At 32.3% G+C, this 18,964-nt stretch overlaps 1 protein-coding gene across 2 annotated transcripts in view; it reads right to left on the reverse strand.

The window, feature by feature from the left end:
* The window catches only part of LOC136977977 (formin-binding protein 4-like), a 49,565-nt gene that overhangs the window by 14,983 nt on the left and 15,618 nt on the right, over positions 1-18,964 (reverse strand). For both annotated transcript variants that reach the window (XM_067273598.1, XM_067273597.1), the window contains exons 5-9: positions 18,282-18,501; positions 15,376-15,619; positions 10,993-11,521; positions 6,256-6,567; positions 6,084-6,174 (exon numbers count right to left, since the gene is read on the reverse strand). In XM_067273598.1, coding sequence (XP_067129699.1) covers positions 6,084-6,174; positions 6,256-6,567; positions 10,993-11,521; positions 15,376-15,619; positions 18,282-18,501 — 1,396 coding nt within the window. The remainder of the gene's footprint in view (positions 1-6,083; positions 6,175-6,255; positions 6,568-10,992; positions 11,522-15,375; positions 15,620-18,281; positions 18,502-18,964) is intronic.

The raw sequence follows: 18,964 nt of genomic DNA on the forward strand, positions 1-18,964 counted from the left end.
TATTTAATAATAACGTTTTCGACTGTTTTAAACAGCCATCATCAGTTACAACGAACTTAAACAAAAAAGAATGCAGAAAAAATAGAACACAAGCAATACAAATATTTAAAATTCAAAAATAATTCCAAAGTCCGATAAATGGAATTCGGGAAAACATTATTTAAGCGGCATTGCGAAAGGAATTCAAACTTTCCCTTTGCTTTGTATAGCTTGATAACAATTCTTCTATATATCTTGGCCGGCGTAGCCATGAAGTGCAATAATTAAACCAGTACTGGAAAGATAAACTATTAAAAAACAAAAACCGTAATGTTTCCAGCAATAAAAACTATTTAATAATAACGTTTTCGACTGTTTTAAACAGCCATCATCAGTTACAACGAACTTAAACAAAAAAGAATGCAGAAAAAATAGAACACAAGCAATACAAATATTTAAAATTCAAAAATAATTCCAAAGTCCGATAAATGGAATTCGGGAAAACATTATTTAAGCGGCATTGCGAAAGGAATTCAAACTTTCCCTTTGCTTTGTATAGCTTGATAACAATTCTTCTATATATCTTGGCCGGCGTAGCCATGAAGTGCAATAATTATTTTTGAATTTTAAATATTTGTATTGCTTGTGTTCTATTTTTTCTGCATTCTTTTTTGTTTAAGTTCGTTGTAACTGATGATGGCTGTTTAAAACAGTCGAAAACGTTATTATTAAATAGTTTTTATTGCTGGAAACATTACGGTTTTTGTTTTTTAATATCATACTATCAATTTATTACATACAAACTTCCATATTATGAACTTCTATATAGCAAATATCTCTATATAACAAATTTTTGCACTGTTCTTTCAGTCAAAACTGCATGTAAAATTCTTCTAAATAACAAAGTTAAATCTCTATATAATGAATTTTTTTAATTTATAAGGACCATTGATCATTAAAAGTCAATTACTCCATTTCAAATTTAGGTTCAATTTCTGATATCAATCTGTAAACCCTTTGTAAAACCGCAGCCTAGATATGAGAAATACAGGTCTTGAAGCTTTTGAAACCTTAGAAGGGGTAGAGATTATGCCCAAATGTCATCATCGACAGATAAATGATTTACAATTAACAAATGTCAAAAATGTTAGAAAGGTGATAATTTTGACAACTGCTGGACTAATTTTTGAGGTTAGTGAGATCTTATTTAATAAGTTGTCCAGTTGGAATTTTAAGAACTGTTAATATAGTGTTTCAGCATTACTAAAAAAAATTAAATGTGTTGTGGGAAATCAATAAAGGCTCAATATTATAGCAAAAATTTGAATTCTTGTGAGTAGTTTATCAACAGTAACAACAAATCACAAATCAATTTTGAAATTAGCCAATAATGTGAGACCTACAGGAAAACGTTCTAGAACTTGCATTTATGGCGATGTAAATGAACAGTTTTAATGCTTTTAACAAGTGTGAAGCATATTATGAAGAGAATATTTTTTAACTGTTCTGTGCAACAAAAAATTACAAATTTTTTTTTTTTTACAAAAATGTAGTTAAACTAAGTTTTAAGTATTTTAACACATAAATGTAAACTTACTTAAAATTAAAACTACATTTATTACTGTATTATATTACTGTACAAATTACATTATTACTGTATATTATGTTTATATTAATTTAAATTATGTGAAATAACAAAAAATTATGTTAAAATAATACTTATTTACCAAAAAGTGTAATTTCTGTATAATGAAATTTCACTATAGCAAACTTCTATCAGGATTTAGAGACTGTTATATAGAAGTTTGACTGTATTTATATATATCAGTTGAATAAAACAGAAAAAATTAAAAGTACAATTTTTATTTTTAATCAATTGTTATATAAATATGTTTGTATAATATATAGAGAGATTAGTTTGTTCACATGTGAAGAAAGGTCTAGCAATCCTTATTTCCACTTTTCACCCATGTATGATAGACTCCAGAGGCAATATTGTTCCGTTCTACGTGACATGTTTTTTAAGTAAGTACTGTTTTTAAAATAGGACTGCTGCAGTGCTACGATTGGTGTTCCGTGAATGTGTGCCGAGTACCTACATCTGTTGGCTAGCCACAAACGCAATTACAGAAGCATTCATTCATTTTATGTTTGTTTGTGTGTTTAAATGCATCAGACAATTGAAAATCCTGCCAATTGTGAAGTACACGCAGTTATTTGTTTTTTTAATGCAAAAGATATGAAAGTGGCTGATATTCATCAGCAGATTAGTGAGGTGTATGGAAAAAACATTATGAGCGATGGAATGGTAAGAAAATGGGTTACAGCATTTAAAGATAGCCATACTAATGTCCATGATGAGGAGTGTAGTGAGCAACCATCTGTCATTACTGAATACCTGGTGCAGAAAGTTGTTGCAAAAGTTTGAGAAAACAGATGCGTTACAATTTCGTCATCCAAAACAAAAAGCATGGCAAGTTCAGTAAGGGGATTGTTTAGCTTCATGACAATGCCCATCCACATGTGGCTCTACAAACCCAGCAGCAGATTTCTTTGAGGATGGAATTCAGAAGCTGGTTGTACAAAATAAAAAGTGCCTTTATATTGGAGGAAACATAGCCTATAACTCTATTCTGCACTTAAACGACTCCCTGCCTCTTGGCTGCCGCATACAGGGCTATGCGGACGACACAATTATCCTAGCTTTACACAGGAACAGTGAACACTTGCAAGACATATGCAATGACATTCTCAATAACATTCACCAGTGGAGTATTAAACATAGGCAACCCATTAACATATAAATGCAAAAGCATGATAGTTGGAAGGAACGTGCCACTCGTTACGAAGTTTAACCTTTGAATAGGTGCTCACAGAATAAAGCAAACAACGGAAATTAAATATTTAGGCGTTATTCTTGACGAGCGACTTAACTTCACACCCCACATCAATACATCACAGACAAAACTAAAAAGACGGCAAACACCCTCATTAATATTGCTAGGAACATATGGGGCCTTGGCCCTAATGCTACTAAGCTTATTTACAGAGGTGCAATTCAGCCAGCACTCCTCTATGCTGTACAGGTCAGGGGCAATGTGGCTGCCAAAGTCCATTACTGCAAAAAACTGTTATCTGTTCAAAGGATTGCAGCTCTCTGCATTTGTAAGGCTTATAGGACTGCACCCATTAGTGCCCTTTTGGTAATGTCAGGATTGACCCCTATCGACTTAGAAATTAAATGCATTATTTAGCAGGAAAATCTCATCACCTTACCCTGGCGAGATTAAAGTGACTTGGATGTCAACAAAATAATTAGAGTAGGTAAGATTCCCCCCAGTTTGACCTTGATCAATGATATAAAAAAATTCAGTATCGACAAAAATACCCTCCTGACTTACAATTGCCACTCCTCTTATCAGCTTGCTCCTGATGTTTATTTTGAAGATCCAGGTGATCATCCCATGTTTAGGATTTACACTGACAGTTTCAAGATGGGTGACGATGTGGGTGCTACTTTTGTAGTTTATTCCAACATAGGCTGCAAGTTTCACAATGCATGCTTCTGTGTAGGTTCACACTGCTCAATAGCACAGGTGGAAACTTTAGCTATTTATATGAGCTTAATTCACATTAGGCATAGGAAGGACAAAAGACACTACCTACACTATCGCATTTATTCTGACAGTAGGGTAGCTTTACACAGGATTGCAAAGTCTGATAGCTGCTTAAAATTCATCCATCTCATACACTTAGACAACAACATTAGAATAGATTTCCAATGGATCTTGGGTCATGCAGGGGTTCTTGGCAATGAGACTGCTGACCGTCTTGCCGAACAAGCTGCAAAGTCTTCAGTCACTAGTACTTTCAATTACATTCCTACCTCATACATCAACAATCACATCAAGAAGCAAATCTTCATTCTCTGGCAAGACAGCTGGGACCGTGACACCACTGGTAGGCTCACCTACACTTTCATCCCCAAGGTTGACACTACTGCGATTCTTCACCACTTTTACCCTAGTTACACCCTCACTCAGCTACTTACAGGACACGGCAACTTTAAGCAATACTTGCATAGATTTAACCTTGGGACAATCCACAATGCGATTGTGTATTCAGGAGGACCAAACACCACTTCACTTAGTTTTTCACTGAAATAAGTACAATCACATTAGGGATAGTTTAATAAGAGCTACTATTCTTGAAGGGTACAACTGGTAATTGGCCGCACCAAATCATTCACACACGTACAATGTTCCACCATCTACTCACATTTATATCCCTTAGTGGGGCTCTTATCCCTCTCTCCAGGGGCATGGATAGCAATTAGCTCTTCTTTGCTTTGTTTCAACTGTCAGCATTTAGCTGCCTTTTAACTTTATTTTAATTCTTTTTCTGTCTTCTTTTTCAGTCTAAATTCAGTTAGTCCTAATTGTAAGTTAGATTAGGGACTCTTAGCTTGGTTTCCAATTAGAATATGATAGGTTAGGTTAAATTAGATTAGGGCTTGTTAGCTTTAGTCTTCTGGATAGGTTTGTCCTAAGTTATGGTAGGTTAGTTTAGTTAGTGAGTAAGTTAATGTTTAAAAATAAAATAAAATAAAAAAAATAATAATAATAAAAAATTGGGGTCTTGCCAGTTTCTCATCTAGTTTGTCATTGTGTTCGTTTCCTTTTCGCACTGTCTGTCTAGCTGTTAAGTAGTATTAAGATTTGCAATTGTGTTCAGTTTTATTAGTATTAAATAGATATAAGTCTTCCTGCTAACAGCCACTTGGTACTAACTTCTACACTTAGCAATTCATGGAGGTACTCAATTATTGGTGTTCGCTACACTCAGGTTTTCTTTTAGACCCTTTGGGGGACTACGGCCTTGCAGCATAAAAACTGCACGCCAACATCAAACATAGAGGGTACTGTAGCCATATGTATGCCATTCAGAGGAGTCCTACCTTTCTCTACTGTCTATTTCCTCTCCCTCCCCTTTCTCTTATCCTCTTTTCTGCCAGCTAAATACTTTGTGTATGGCTGATGTCTTTCTTGTATGTATGTATGTATGTACATTGGAGGAAATTATGTTGAAAAGTAGATTAAGGTACAGACTTTCATGTAAGAATAAAATTATTTAAAAAATTGCAGTTATGTTTTTTTAATATCAAAATGGTATTTACTTAAAAAACATGCCTTATGTCAACAACATTTCATTAAAGTTAATCTCTTTTTTTCAGTAGGTATAATTACATCATTCCAACTGCTTCATGTATGAATATCAGGAAATCGAAATTTTTAGTCAGAGACAGAACCATCATACTATTCATGAACAATCAGGTACAGTACATATGCTATACCTCTATAGTCTATACAAGTGTTTCTCAACCTTTTTAGATTAGTGACACATTTTGAACTTTATTTTTAAAATAAAAATGTTTAATGTCTAAGGGCCAAATATTCATCATTGCAATTTTTGTTTTTATGACAGATGATGCTGCATAATCACTGCAACTTAATCAACTTAAACAAAATTTGCAGCTGATGCTGCAAATTTTGCAACAATCAACATTTTAGTGAATACCCCCTTTTCCCTTTAATTGGATTATATATTTTTGTAAATCAAATGCAATCACTCAAACTGTTTGAGTAATCACATTTAATTTATGAAAAATAATAACCTGATGAAGGTCACTGAAAGTGTTTGTAAACGTTTGTTTTTTCCAATAAATGTACTGCTGGAACCAGTATGCAAGGTATCTTTTGGTGTTTCTATCATATTTGTTTTTATACTTTATTCAAAAAAAGATGGAACCAAAATTAAAATCTTGCAGAAGGCACATGAAAGGGTAACTTAGGACAGTGCATAAAAGGCTAAAAACTTAACATAAATTTAAGGATATCAACACTTTACTAAATTAAAAAAATTCATTTCACAACAATTATTTCTGGAGTTTCTATACTATTTATATTTTAAACCAAAACAAAAATTTAAAAATTAAACTGGAGACTTGATCCTATTTTAGTCCTGAAAACCTCATATGTTATTAATTATAAAATTTGAAAATGCTAATTAATTTATAAAAATACAATCATTTTGATCTAACTTACTTAATATATTTTGATTTCTTGACAGCTTCCCTGATTCAAAATTTTCATTGATTTTCTGTCTGGAAGAAGTTTCTGATGTTTCAAGAGTATTCTATAAAAATAGAAAGAAAAATAATTTTTTCATCACAAAATATTTTAATGGACTAAATATTAATGATGTCTCTTGTAATACCAGTTTATTATTTGATGTAATGCTAGGTACTTCTGCAAATTGTTGATGAATTTTCATATTTTCAGTTTTCTGTTGATTCAATTTATTTAAATCTAAAACTTCATTTGATTTAATAAAACTAATCATAGGATAATCCTTTTCAATATCCTTTTCTGATTTTGACTGATTTTTGTTTGTAGAACTACATTCTTTAAATCCAAATCCTTGTCTTCCATCTTGTCTGTAAGTTTCTGAATTATAAACAGTTTGATTTTCTTCTTTTTCATCTTCACTCCCAGATTCTGCATACTGAACCAAAGTTTTTAAAACTTTCTAAAAAGATTTTAAAAAAGACAGTATTTATTAAATTTAATTATCATCATCATCCCAAATTAATATAAATTATAATTATGTTTAATATTTTGCATATTAATCATAGATAAATAATATTAAATAATTTCAAATATATTGAAACAATTTAATGTTTTCTAAAATCAAAATTTAGTAATATTATCAATAATTTCATGAAATTAATTACTAGTCAGAAGACTTATATAGTATAGAAGATGTCCAAAAAGTCTAGAATCATAAAAGCATTTTATAATTTTTAACCACCTGAAAGTTGATTAACTATCATCTGTCATATGCTCTGTTGAATACAAAGAAATTGGGACATTTTCTTTCAATAATCAGATACATTTCCAGACAAACAAATTGAGTGTATTCTTTAAAATTATATGCTGCATATACAGTGGGTGATCAGTTAACATAATTCTTCACTCCATGATCAGTTAACAAACATAATCCATTCCAAGACTTTGTTCACTACCTGAATTGTTTGTTAACTATTTATTGATTTACCATAGGTTTTTATTGGAATTTGAATAATTCATTCTGGAGACCCCAAAAAATAAAAAAATATATACTTTCTTACTATGTTTATTTATATGTAATAATAAAAAAATATATACACAGTCTTGCATTTTTATTAGTCATTAGAAATTTACAAGGCCAATCGCACAACAACATGCATCAATTTCAAAGATGAAATGAATCTCTCTACTGCTTGGCAATTTTTATTGGAAGAAAGGTCATAAATTGTTAAATGTCACATGTAATTATCATAAGATGCATGCATCGTTTTCCCAACAGAATAAAAGAAATTTAAATGTTTAGAACGCCATGCGGTTGCCGCATGTACTCGAACTTTTAGAAGCAGAACACGTTCTATTTATTTAAACTATACGATTATTGAATCCAGTTCCAGCAAAAAAATTGGCCTGATGAAGAGCCCAGGAGGGGCAGCGAAAACGTTCGCCATTTTGAAAATATTTCACACCGGTTATTGGTTATAGAAGGTATTTAATTTTGTTTATACAACCCGATGTGGGAGAAGCGTTTGTTATTTATTAGTCATGTTTTTTCCGTTTGTGGGGTTAAAGAATCTGTCCAATGTCGATTAGTTTTCTCTCTTCTTTAGGATTTTCCTGAAGTAATCAATAGAATTGCCATTGTAGAGATCCCCAAGCCTATTAACCTCATTCTGGTTTGGATGCCATTTGGATGACCATTGTTCTGACATATTCCCACTTCTTCAAAAGATCTTTAATAGCAAGATGTCAGCATTGGTCCTCTTTCATCTTCCTCTTTCAGAAGAAAACATATCTCGCTGAGTTTCTTGGTGTTCTTCATTTAAAAGTTCTTGGAGTTATTCTGTCATCACATCAGTTTCAGGTTCCATTATGAGCTCCTTCAATGCTTTTTATTTCTCAGTGTGATTTTCATTATTACTCTTTTAGCTGCTTGAGTCTTCTTGATATATCTTTCTTAGCTAAGATTGTGCCTACTGTAGACCTGTTCAAGCCATACTGCCTAGCAACATCAGACATCTTCTACCCACTCTCTACATTGGTTATTATTTCTTACTTGGTTTCTATGGTGAGCACAGTTCTTGAAATTTCACTCTTCTTAGGCTCCATAATATTATCAGTTTCTTTTTTAAATAAAAAGTCCAGAAAAGCACTTACAAAAATTCAGAGAACAGAAATCAACTTGTGCACAAAAAAATTATGTAAATGCGAGGCCTGGATGAAATTATAAATTTGGTATTAAAATGTTAACGAATATCTGATGGGACAGTTAATTAAACTCTTGCTTTTCGTAAATTAAAACTGATGCAAAACTTAATGAGTACCTGCCTGACAGTCTTGCAAAGATTATAAAAAATTATTTGTCAGAAAGGTAAACAAAAGACTAAAGTGACCAGATATGTTAGGTGAAAATGCGGACACTTCTGCGTTGTGGGAGCTAAAAATGCGGTGGACCTCCAACATACATATATATAATAATAAAAACTAATTCATTAATAAATAATTCAGTAGAAAAATATATAAATACATAAATGCATAAATAAACTTAAAAATAACTCTTTATAAAAAAGAAAATTTTTTTTTTTTTTTTTTTTTTTTTTTTTCAGAACTTGATGGCGCTGTTTGTATATCTGTCATGGTATGCCTAGAACAGTCACTAGAGGCACCCCTAGATATTATTTAAGTTAATAATAAATTCAGTATATTATTATTGCAATAGGAATTTATTGTTAAATTATTTATATGAATTTATTATTTATACCATGGAATGAGACCGTTGCTGCTAGAACACCCACTAGCGGGCATCCTGGGCTACTAGTAGTAAAAGAAAACAACAACTTTGTGCTCTTTACAACTTGCGAACATGTTGAAAATGTTACATGACCAAATGCGGGACACTTTCCGGGACAGTGTTCAATGCAGGACTAACAACTCAAATCTGGGACAGTCCCACACAATCTGGGAGTCTGGTCACCTTACAAAAGACTGAAATTACAAGGGAAAGTTTCAAAGTTCAGAAGAATACTATCCAATCAGTATCGGGTCGAGCATCGATGCCAACATTTTTAGAGCTCCGAAAGATTTCAAATTGTCACCTGGAGACAAAGGAAGAGCAATCAGTATTCACTATTTTATGTTGCTTCTTTTGTGTGTTTGTTCTGTGAAGTGTTTGTTGTCCGAACATAAAAATCTTTCACGAAAGTGTTTGTTATCTGATTTGTTTGCAGTCCTAACTGTTCGTTAACCAATCATCAACTGTAGTTTGAAAATAAATTTCTTCTATAAATTCAGACTTTTTGGACACTACGCATACTAGATGTTTAGAATGAACTGTATAAACATGCCTTATAAAGTAGATGAAAGCAATATTATGCTGCTACACTTCTGGTCCCAATATTGAACACCACTGAAAAACAGGAGTTGATAAGATGTAGCTGTATGACCAAATTGGGAATAACCCAGACACAACTAATGAATGAATTGGTCAGGACATTCAGAAATTTTCTCAAAATTTTTGGATCTTTCCAAGAGATTTTTGAAAATAATGTAACCAGAAGTTCCTCCATCAGTAGGAAAAATAATCTTGCAGATGAGCATTATAACATTCTGCCTACCATATTGAATTTGTGGAAATAGCATGGCTTGGATGCTGTAAAATAATGTACTCTGAGGAAATGAGAATTACCACAGCATATGAAATGTGGAGGAAATGATAGGCATTCTTAGTAAGACTATGACCAATATCATCCATAACCAAAACAGGATAGGAGTGAAACTAATGACCATCTGCCTTAAAAAATCACTTAGAAATGCAGATATTTCAAGATCAACATTACAATGTATGAGGAACTCATTAATACCATTTATTGGGCTGCTTTTAATTTTAAAAATGCTTTGATCAAAGGCATACTTATAGATCCAAGTCAAAAAGATTTATTGAGATGACGGAGAAGCAGAGGATCAGATACAGTAAAACCAGACCTACATTCCTGTCTTTGACATATGTACCGATACTTTCTTCTTTAGTGGTAACAAACATTATATCCATGTTAAAGTCTCAAGTTTAATAAAAACCATGTAATGAAATCTCATATGCACTGTTTAAGTCACCTGATATCAGTATATCTTTTCAAACCTCTACATTAATTATGAATGTGCCAGGTCAGAGTACAAGTGGTGGAAACAATTTTGGCCAGGAATATATGGAATATATTCCTGGCCAAATAAGAATATATGGAATATATATAGGAATATATTGAATAAACAAATACCACAAATAAGATAATCTATGCAAAATGAAGATCTTGAATAATAAATTATATTAGAAATCGATACATCAAGTTCTTATGTAATTAAAAGAAACCATTAATGTATTATATCAAATCAATAGCTATCTTATTTTTAAATTAGATTAAGTATTAACTTATTAGTTTGTTCATAATTGCTTGCCAGATAATTATTTTTAATAAATCCTCACTAAATTTCTTTTTTTATACATCTATTAGGTTTTAAAATAGTGGTTTATACTTAGTTAAATTTAGTTAATTTAACTAGATATTTAAATAAATGAAATTAGTAATTGTATGTAGTTTCAATTATTATTACATTACATGATTAGCTAGACATATCACGGCTGACAATTAGAATTACAATTTCTTCATATTAATGATTATAATAATCGCAAGGGTTAAAAAATAAAATTAATAAATTTTGATAATTAATAACAACATTATTATAAATAAATGAGATGTGTTTCAAGTTAATAAAACAATCATTTATTCAGATAAACAAATAGATCCATTTGATGCAAGAAATGCATCAAAAAATTTCTATGTACAATTACTACATAACTTATTTTATGTAACTATGAATATTTTATATACAATACCTTTGTCATAGTTTTTATTCCATTATGATATCCTTCTTTTCTTTTTGATTCTGAAGTGGATTCTTTTCTTGTTGTTGAATCAGGTTCCTGACCATAAAACTGATTACTTTTTATACAACTTGAAGGAAACCTGTCATTCTTATCATTTTCTTTGTCAGATGATAAAGAAACTTGTATTTCATTAGTGGAATCTTTATTATGTGAAAAAGAATTTACAGTTTCTTTTGAATTTGACTCTATTCCTTCTTCTAATTTAGAATCTCTTGGTTTATAATAAGATGGAAGTTGAGGACCTATTAAAGAATCATTATCTTGCAATGTACTTTTCTTTGTGTTACTGTTGTTCTTTTCTGGTGCACAGCCTTGAACTTTTGGTTCAGTATCTTTTATATTCTTAACATTAGATTGACTTGAACTTGATTGAGAAGATTTTAATTTCTTTCTTGGTAATTTTGTTTCAATTTTCTCATCCTCTGAAGAATCATCTGAAGAAACGTGTGGCTCAAAATATGTAATTGGTGTAATTTTTCTAAAAAGAAAAAAAAATTATAAGGAATAAAAATCAAATATAAAATAAAGAAAATAAAAAAATATTAACTTTTTAATTATTTTTTATATAATTAATGACAAGTAATAACAAAACAAATTTACTTAGCAATAGTGATGAAAGCATTCAGAAAACTGAATAAATGATTATTGTAGTTTTGTATAATAGTAAGTAATACAGTAGATTCACTTATTGTAATCACAAATCCTGTTTTTAACCATTTAATGTTATCAAAATTAGCATTTTTCAAATCATATATACTATACACTGAGTTTAAGACCCAAAAAGAGAAAAGAATTTTGAAGACGAAATCTGTGCAGAAATGAAGAGAAATTTGTTAAATCTGGTATTTTATGCAACTATACACTGAATCTGGACACTTGATCATGAATTTAGAATTAATCCTCATTTAGAATTAATATGGGCTAGTCCACCTGTTGATATCATGGCCTCTATTCTATGGGGAAGGCTAAGGTTTCAGCCATTTCAGAGGAAGCATCGAAAGTACTTTGTGTGTTGTATTCAGTAATGATGTGAGAAGCTGCCCTGCAGGGGGATATGGTATTGCATTCGAATGCAATATCATAACCATGTTCCAGAAGGATATAATAACATACTCCAGATATGTTGATGATATTTTTATCTTCTGGAATAATGACCGCAATGTTTGCCAATTTATAAACAGAGTCAACAACAACCTGTATGGATTGACTTTGGAGTTGGATCAAGAAAGTGGGATTAGCGTTAACTTCCTGGATGTAACGATTGTATGCAGAGAGGGGGAAATCAAGACAAGTATATATCGTAAACCAGTATATCAACCTATTATCATACCGAGGAATTCTGTAGACCACTGAGCATTTTAAACTAGCAGCATTTTGAGCATGAATAAAACGTGCTTACACATATTGCACGAATGTCTATGATACATATGAAGAATTAGAATACATAAGAAGCGTAGCGGTTCAGCATGGTTACCGGAGAAGGAAAATCGACAAACTGATTATGAGAATGCAGAAACAAGACCGACAACAACGTGAAACTGGACAAAGAAGAAGTATAGTACTTGATTATTTACCGTTTCTAAGTAAAGTAGTTAAGAAAGTAGCCAGACATAGGAATCTACGTGTAATATATATGCATAATCCAACAGTGTACAGTATCTTAAGAAATGATAAGAGAAAGGAAAAGCCTAATGACAGAACAGGAGTATATTCCATCCCAATAAAAGACCATCGATTTAACTCTGACCTGGTATATGTTGGCGCTACGATGAGAGGCTTGAAATAAAGAATAAATGAACATAAACATTCTGTGAACAGGAGTGTTGATTCTATGGTACTGGCAGCTTTTGCAAAAGAACAAGGGTAACGGTATTCTGGGATAAAGCCTCTATCATTAGGGCCACAAGATCGAGACAAGCGGTTAAGCACATTGAAAAAATGGAAATACATAGAGCTCATTTAACTATGCACTGCTTCAACCATAGGGATGCGGACAGTTTGGCATCAGCCTGGAAATCCTTCTTTAATAACTTAAATTAACAGAACATCACTATGGACGGCATTATTGTTTCATTTAATTTATCTTAATATTTATTTTAATATTTATTTTTAGTTTGCATATTTGTTTATTTTATCGTTTTATGTATCATACATTTAGTATAACGCACAAGCGCATCACCGTTAAATCGCCCAACCGCTACAGATGTTTGTTTTTTATATTTCATAAATTAGAATTCTTCGTTCTTTTCATTGTACGATTAACTGACAAAGACTGCTAAAAGCAGTTGAAAATGTTTTTAAATAATTAAATTTGTGCTGAAAAAGAAAAAGGTTGTTATTTTACTTTATAGAATCAATTCCAGTAAGCGTTAATTATTTATAACATCATATCCATTTCCTTGTGTTGCAGCCATTTAATCAGTCCTGTTTTTCAATTGTTTTGGTTTCAAAACACCATTGTTTTCTGAGGTAGGGTTGTTGGCCCTATGCTCAACCCCTGACTGACCAGAGCACATCATAACTACATATTAATATTTAATTATGTTTCTCAGTTCCTAAAATTCAAATATTTTGAAAACAGAAAGAACTTCAACGAATTCTCCAATTCAAATTGTGAAATCAATAATTAAAAAATTAGTTCGTGCAAATTAATTACATACATATTAATTCATGCAAATTAAAATTGTATATAGTAGGAAGTAGAGTTCACTGTGTACGGCGTTATTAGCTTTTCTTTTTGAGCGCTTTCAATGAATAAATACTTTCATCGTCTTCAGGAGAAACAGAAATTTTTTTAAAAACGAATATGAATGTTCGAAATGGAAAGGAACACATAATTTTAAACTTGGACCACATTTGATATGAATCAGCTACAAATTTCGAATGCATACGTAAATTTCGTATGATGTTATGTGGCACATGCGTGGTGCTGGTCCACATCAATGGTGTGATAAACAATGTAGATGGCTGTTTAACTGCTTATATAGAGCGATCCATATGTTAGGCAGTTCCAGAGTGGGTTCATTGCATGTTTCTGAAGTTGTTATGAGTAGAGACCCATATAAAGAGAAACTTTCGGTTGCTGCAGGGTTGGAGTATTGTAGACTGTGCCCATAACGGGTTGTAATTCATATCGTGCACCTTTTTTGAGAGTTCCATGGTGCACCTTCCTTTTACCATATCCTCCTGGTGTTTGGCTAGGCAGGTAGCAAGCATTCTTGCTGTGGCCCCAATGTATTCTCGTACTGCTCCGTTACAGGATTTTCCAATGGTACTGCATAGACTCCCGATTTCTCAAAGGTGGAAAATTTTTCTCTTCTCACAAAGATGGTGTTTATACCTAGTTTAGTTCATTATATTATAACTCATTAAGGAGAAAATGTATATGTAGTCTCCTTTACAAATAAATGGTTATTTGTTTTGTTTAACTTGAATCTGAGTGCATTACTTCCATTGCACTGTGTCACAGCCATCCTCCGAATCCGATTGCACACAAGTGTGCAACCTGCTTTCAAAGCCAACTAATTCACCACTGCAGCTTCCATGTCGCATGAGACATGGTGGTATCAGTCCTGACAAGGCATCAAATATGCACCAACCCTCCAGTCACAGTTAACAACCTGTTTACAGCAGATGAGAAATACTACATCAACCCCACTGCTCCCCAGATCTTTCACCCTGCAATTATGATTTGATACCAAAATTGAAAGCTCCGTTGTATGGGAAATGATTCTATACACAAGAAGACATCGCCAACACAGTGTGATGCAAGATTACCAAATTGGACAATGGAGAAGATGTTATTCATCACCTTCATCATTGGCAACGAATGATTGATTGCCTTGGAGATTACTTTGAAGGTTGTTAGTGTGTTAATGTATATGCAGACTATTGCTCAACATTATAAGGTATATGCAATAAATAAAATGACTAGTTCCATTTCTGGTTTTTGTTTTTCCTCCCTTGTCTACAATACTTCCCAATGCTGTCGGTCAGATGGGTTACTTGTGAAATAACCCATTTAACAGACATTACTGGTAGAGAACATTGTGTCTTTTCATATGTGTATTTTGAAATGTTTCTATAACAATGCATTTGCCTGCACAAAAATGTTGTCATGACTTAGTAAGTGACCTATGTATAAAAGACATACTATCAATTGAAATATTGATGTAAATAAGAGGAAAAACAACTTTTACTTGTTTAAAGTCTTAGTTTAAAATATGAAAATTTTTTCATTTTCTACAATTTAATAAGAAATATGAAAAAACTTGTATGAGTTTTTTATAGGTCAGTAGATCTATTACAATTATTTATAAAAAGTGGCATTACCCATCATAAGGAATTTCAGAACGCGTTTTCATTTCCAGTTCTCTTTTCTTTCTTTGTTTTCCCATTGGACCAATTTCCTTGGTTTCCTTATTGTTAGTTAATGCAGTTTTATCAATCGTACGAAAATAACTGCTATATTCTTCAGGACATTCCCAGGTAACTTCATTTGTATCCATATTCCAAAAATAAATGTAGCCAGAATGTTCATCATAGCAATGTTGCCAAGATGTATGCCTTCTTGTATCTAATAGAAATTATTTTTTTCAACTTACAGTAAAATATATGTAATAATACATATTTAATTAAACAATAGTTACATAAATGATTAAAGCTACTCATTGATTATCACTATGCTAATATATATATAAATCAAATACAAGGTCTTACTGTTCACAAATGTTTTCACTTGTTAATTTAGACACTCCTCAAAAGTGAAATTGCAACACCATGAAGAAATGCACATAGCCACATACACATTGCAGGATCAGTAAAGATGGGAGACATATGCAAATGATTAAAAGAAGAAACAGTTATGCAACAGACACCCCTTTATTCAGTAACAAATATAGCCCCCATGGGCAGCTATACAGGCTGTTATGTGACAAGGCATACTATCATTGAGGTGATTAATAATTGTCTGATGTATCCCGTGCCAAGTTGCATACACGTTGTCTACAGTATGTGGCAGTGGTCCCTGATGAACCTCAAGTTGGTCAAACTCGCACAGGTGTTCAATGGGAGAGAAATACAGTGAGGCTGTTGGCCAGGAAAGAATGTGGATTCTGTTCAGGCAGAATTCACTGTGTGACATGCTGTCAGGCACTGTCTTGCTGAAACACCATGTTGGGTGCAGCCTGCACCAGTGACCAAACCACAGACCCTGCAATTTGTGATGTACTGCTGCTCTGTTATCAGAGTACTGGAAATGTGCATCAGGGCTGTCCACTGATCAAACATGATGCCTCCCTGAATCATGATGCCCAGTGTGGGGACAGTGTGACATTTGGCAAAAAGGACTGGCATGTAGTATTCTGCAGGATACCGCCACACCCATCTGTCAAGCAGGATTCATCCCTAAACAATATCTGATGCCATTCAGTGGTCCAGTTGCAATGACAATACCACCACGCCAAACATGCAGCCCTGTGTTGAGCAATTAATGGCATCCCATTGCTGGCTACTGTGCATGGAGCCCAACTGTTGCAAATGGTTTGGATAGACACAGATGCACCCATTGATGGTGACAAGCAGCTTCGGATGTGATGTACCATGGTGAACAAGTCCTGATAGGGTGTTTGGGGAATCTGCTGGTCTGTGTGCTCTGTTGTGTGTCATGCAATCCACTCTCTTTTTGGCATGTTCACATTGTGTCACACATTGCTGAATGGTACTTGTGTCGTTCCCAACACATGTGGCAACTGTGTTATTGATAAACTGAGGTTGTGCAGCTCCAAAATACAGTCTCATTCTCCAGCTGTTAACTGATGGTATTCAGCTTGCTATTGTCTCCTAAGCATTTTCTAAACTTTTTTGAAAGTTCAGCTGCCACAAACTGTCACTGACAGCATTTACAACCCAAGTCAGTTGCTGGTCTTTATAGCCTGAAATTGGGTACTACATGACTTGATGCATATGCAAAGAATCATTAGCATATCTTTGTCACCTTTACCAGTCCTGCAATTTGCATGTAGATACATGCATTCCTTCATGGTGTCGTGATTTCACTTTTAAAGAATATATTATATACTACTACAGATTTTACCTAAAAATGAATTTGTTAATTTTTGATTTTACAAAAAATTTGAAGAAATACAGGAATTCTCTAATTAACGAATTTAAGGAGACCAATATTTTGAATGTTTGATATAAGGAAAATTCTATATCTGGAGAATATTAACAAATAATTAGTTACACCTTTAGAAGTATAAAAAGCCTTTAGAATTAAACTTACCTAATAAAAGCATGAAAAAAACTAAAAATGTATAACACTTCTGTAATTTATTTCCACTTGTGTTGTAAACAGTTTATAATAGTCCTGTAGAGTGTTGTACTTGTGACAGTGTTGTCAGAGACCAGCCGACGCTCACAAAAATATTTATCAAAAAGTTACAAAACACTGCTGTGTATAGCAAAGGAAAGCTAAGTCTAAAAGTTCAGCATTTAATTAATAGGCTTTAAATGTCAGAAATATGTAGCTAGAAGATAAAAATTCATTGATAGATTTTTTAACAAGCAAAAAGTTGCAATATTGACATAAAAATGTCTGCAAAGTTTTTTCAAAAGTAAAATAATTTGACAAAACTGGAGAAGCACCCAAACAAAAAAAGCAGCACTTCAGTTGGAACATCAAACTTAGATTTGTTTGATGTTCCAACTGAAGAAGGCCTATGGAAGTAGGTTAAAAACATTTTTGGTATAACTAAATATATTGAGGAGTTGTAAAAGGTGTACTGCTTCTTTTGTTTTTCAAAAGTAGTTGAATTGGCAAGAAATTCATAATTGTTGAAGATAATGCTCATAGTTGAAGCTGGTGTCCTAAACCTCTCTTCAAATGAATATTTTTAATATTGTCTGCTGCAACACAATTGGCAAGAGTTTGAAATAAAGAAAATTTTACTAGAAGATTTGGAAATTTTTTCATTTTATGGCATAATAAATCCCATATGTTTGAATACTGCATTTACCAGGGATTGTCAGTTGTTCAATACAAGAAGAAGTTTATTATAGGAAGAATTCAGAATTAGGAAATTCCTGTATTATCAAGTTAAAATGTTTAATTATAATTTGTTAAAAATAATTATAGCAGTTATCAAGGTAATATTAGACATTTGTTATCTTAGGAAAATACTGAAAATAACATCAATACAATTAAAAAAAATTATACAATATAAATATGTATACATTACCATTGTTACTTTTGAAGTTTTCAGTACTGCAAACTTCATGGCTATCTTGATTTTGTATACTATTTTCAGCGTTTTCTCTCTCTTGTTTTATTGTGGATTGACTATCAGAAGAATGTTGTTCTATTTGTTTTACATTTGATGACTTAATATCTTCCACAACAGGATGAAATTTATCATCATCATTTGTTTCTTCACTATTTGGATTAAGCTCATCAATTTCCTAAAAAACACAATATAAATTTATGTTTCCTTATGAAAATAATAATTTTAACATCATACAACACATATATCATTAAAATACTGAGATGATCAAATCATTGTATAAATATCTTTAAACCTGATAGTTATATTAAGCTGAACAATTGCTAGATTAAATCAGGCTACATTACCACTACTGTTAATAATTAAATACTGAGTAATTTGGCACTAGAGGTAAGTGTTAGTTACCATCTCTTATTAAATTTTATAATTATAATTACATTAATATATATTAAATAGTTTAGAAAATTCTGGAAGAAAAGAATTGTCCTTAGTGGGACTCAAACACCAACTGCTGTTTACCATGCAGAAACATTGCCATTTTTATGCTACCTGGGCCTCTGTCCAATTCTTTGCTTTCAGACATATTTAATTTAGATATAACCATACTAGTTATACATAAGTGTCAACTGGGAACAATTCAG

The sequence above is a fragment of the Centruroides vittatus genome, unplaced genomic scaffold (genome assembly GCF_030686945.1).
Source record: "Centruroides vittatus isolate TY-2023 unplaced genomic scaffold, ASM3068694v2 contig_484, whole genome shotgun sequence".
In the NCBI taxonomy this organism is placed as follows: domain Eukaryota; kingdom Metazoa; phylum Arthropoda; class Arachnida; order Scorpiones; family Buthidae; genus Centruroides; species Centruroides vittatus.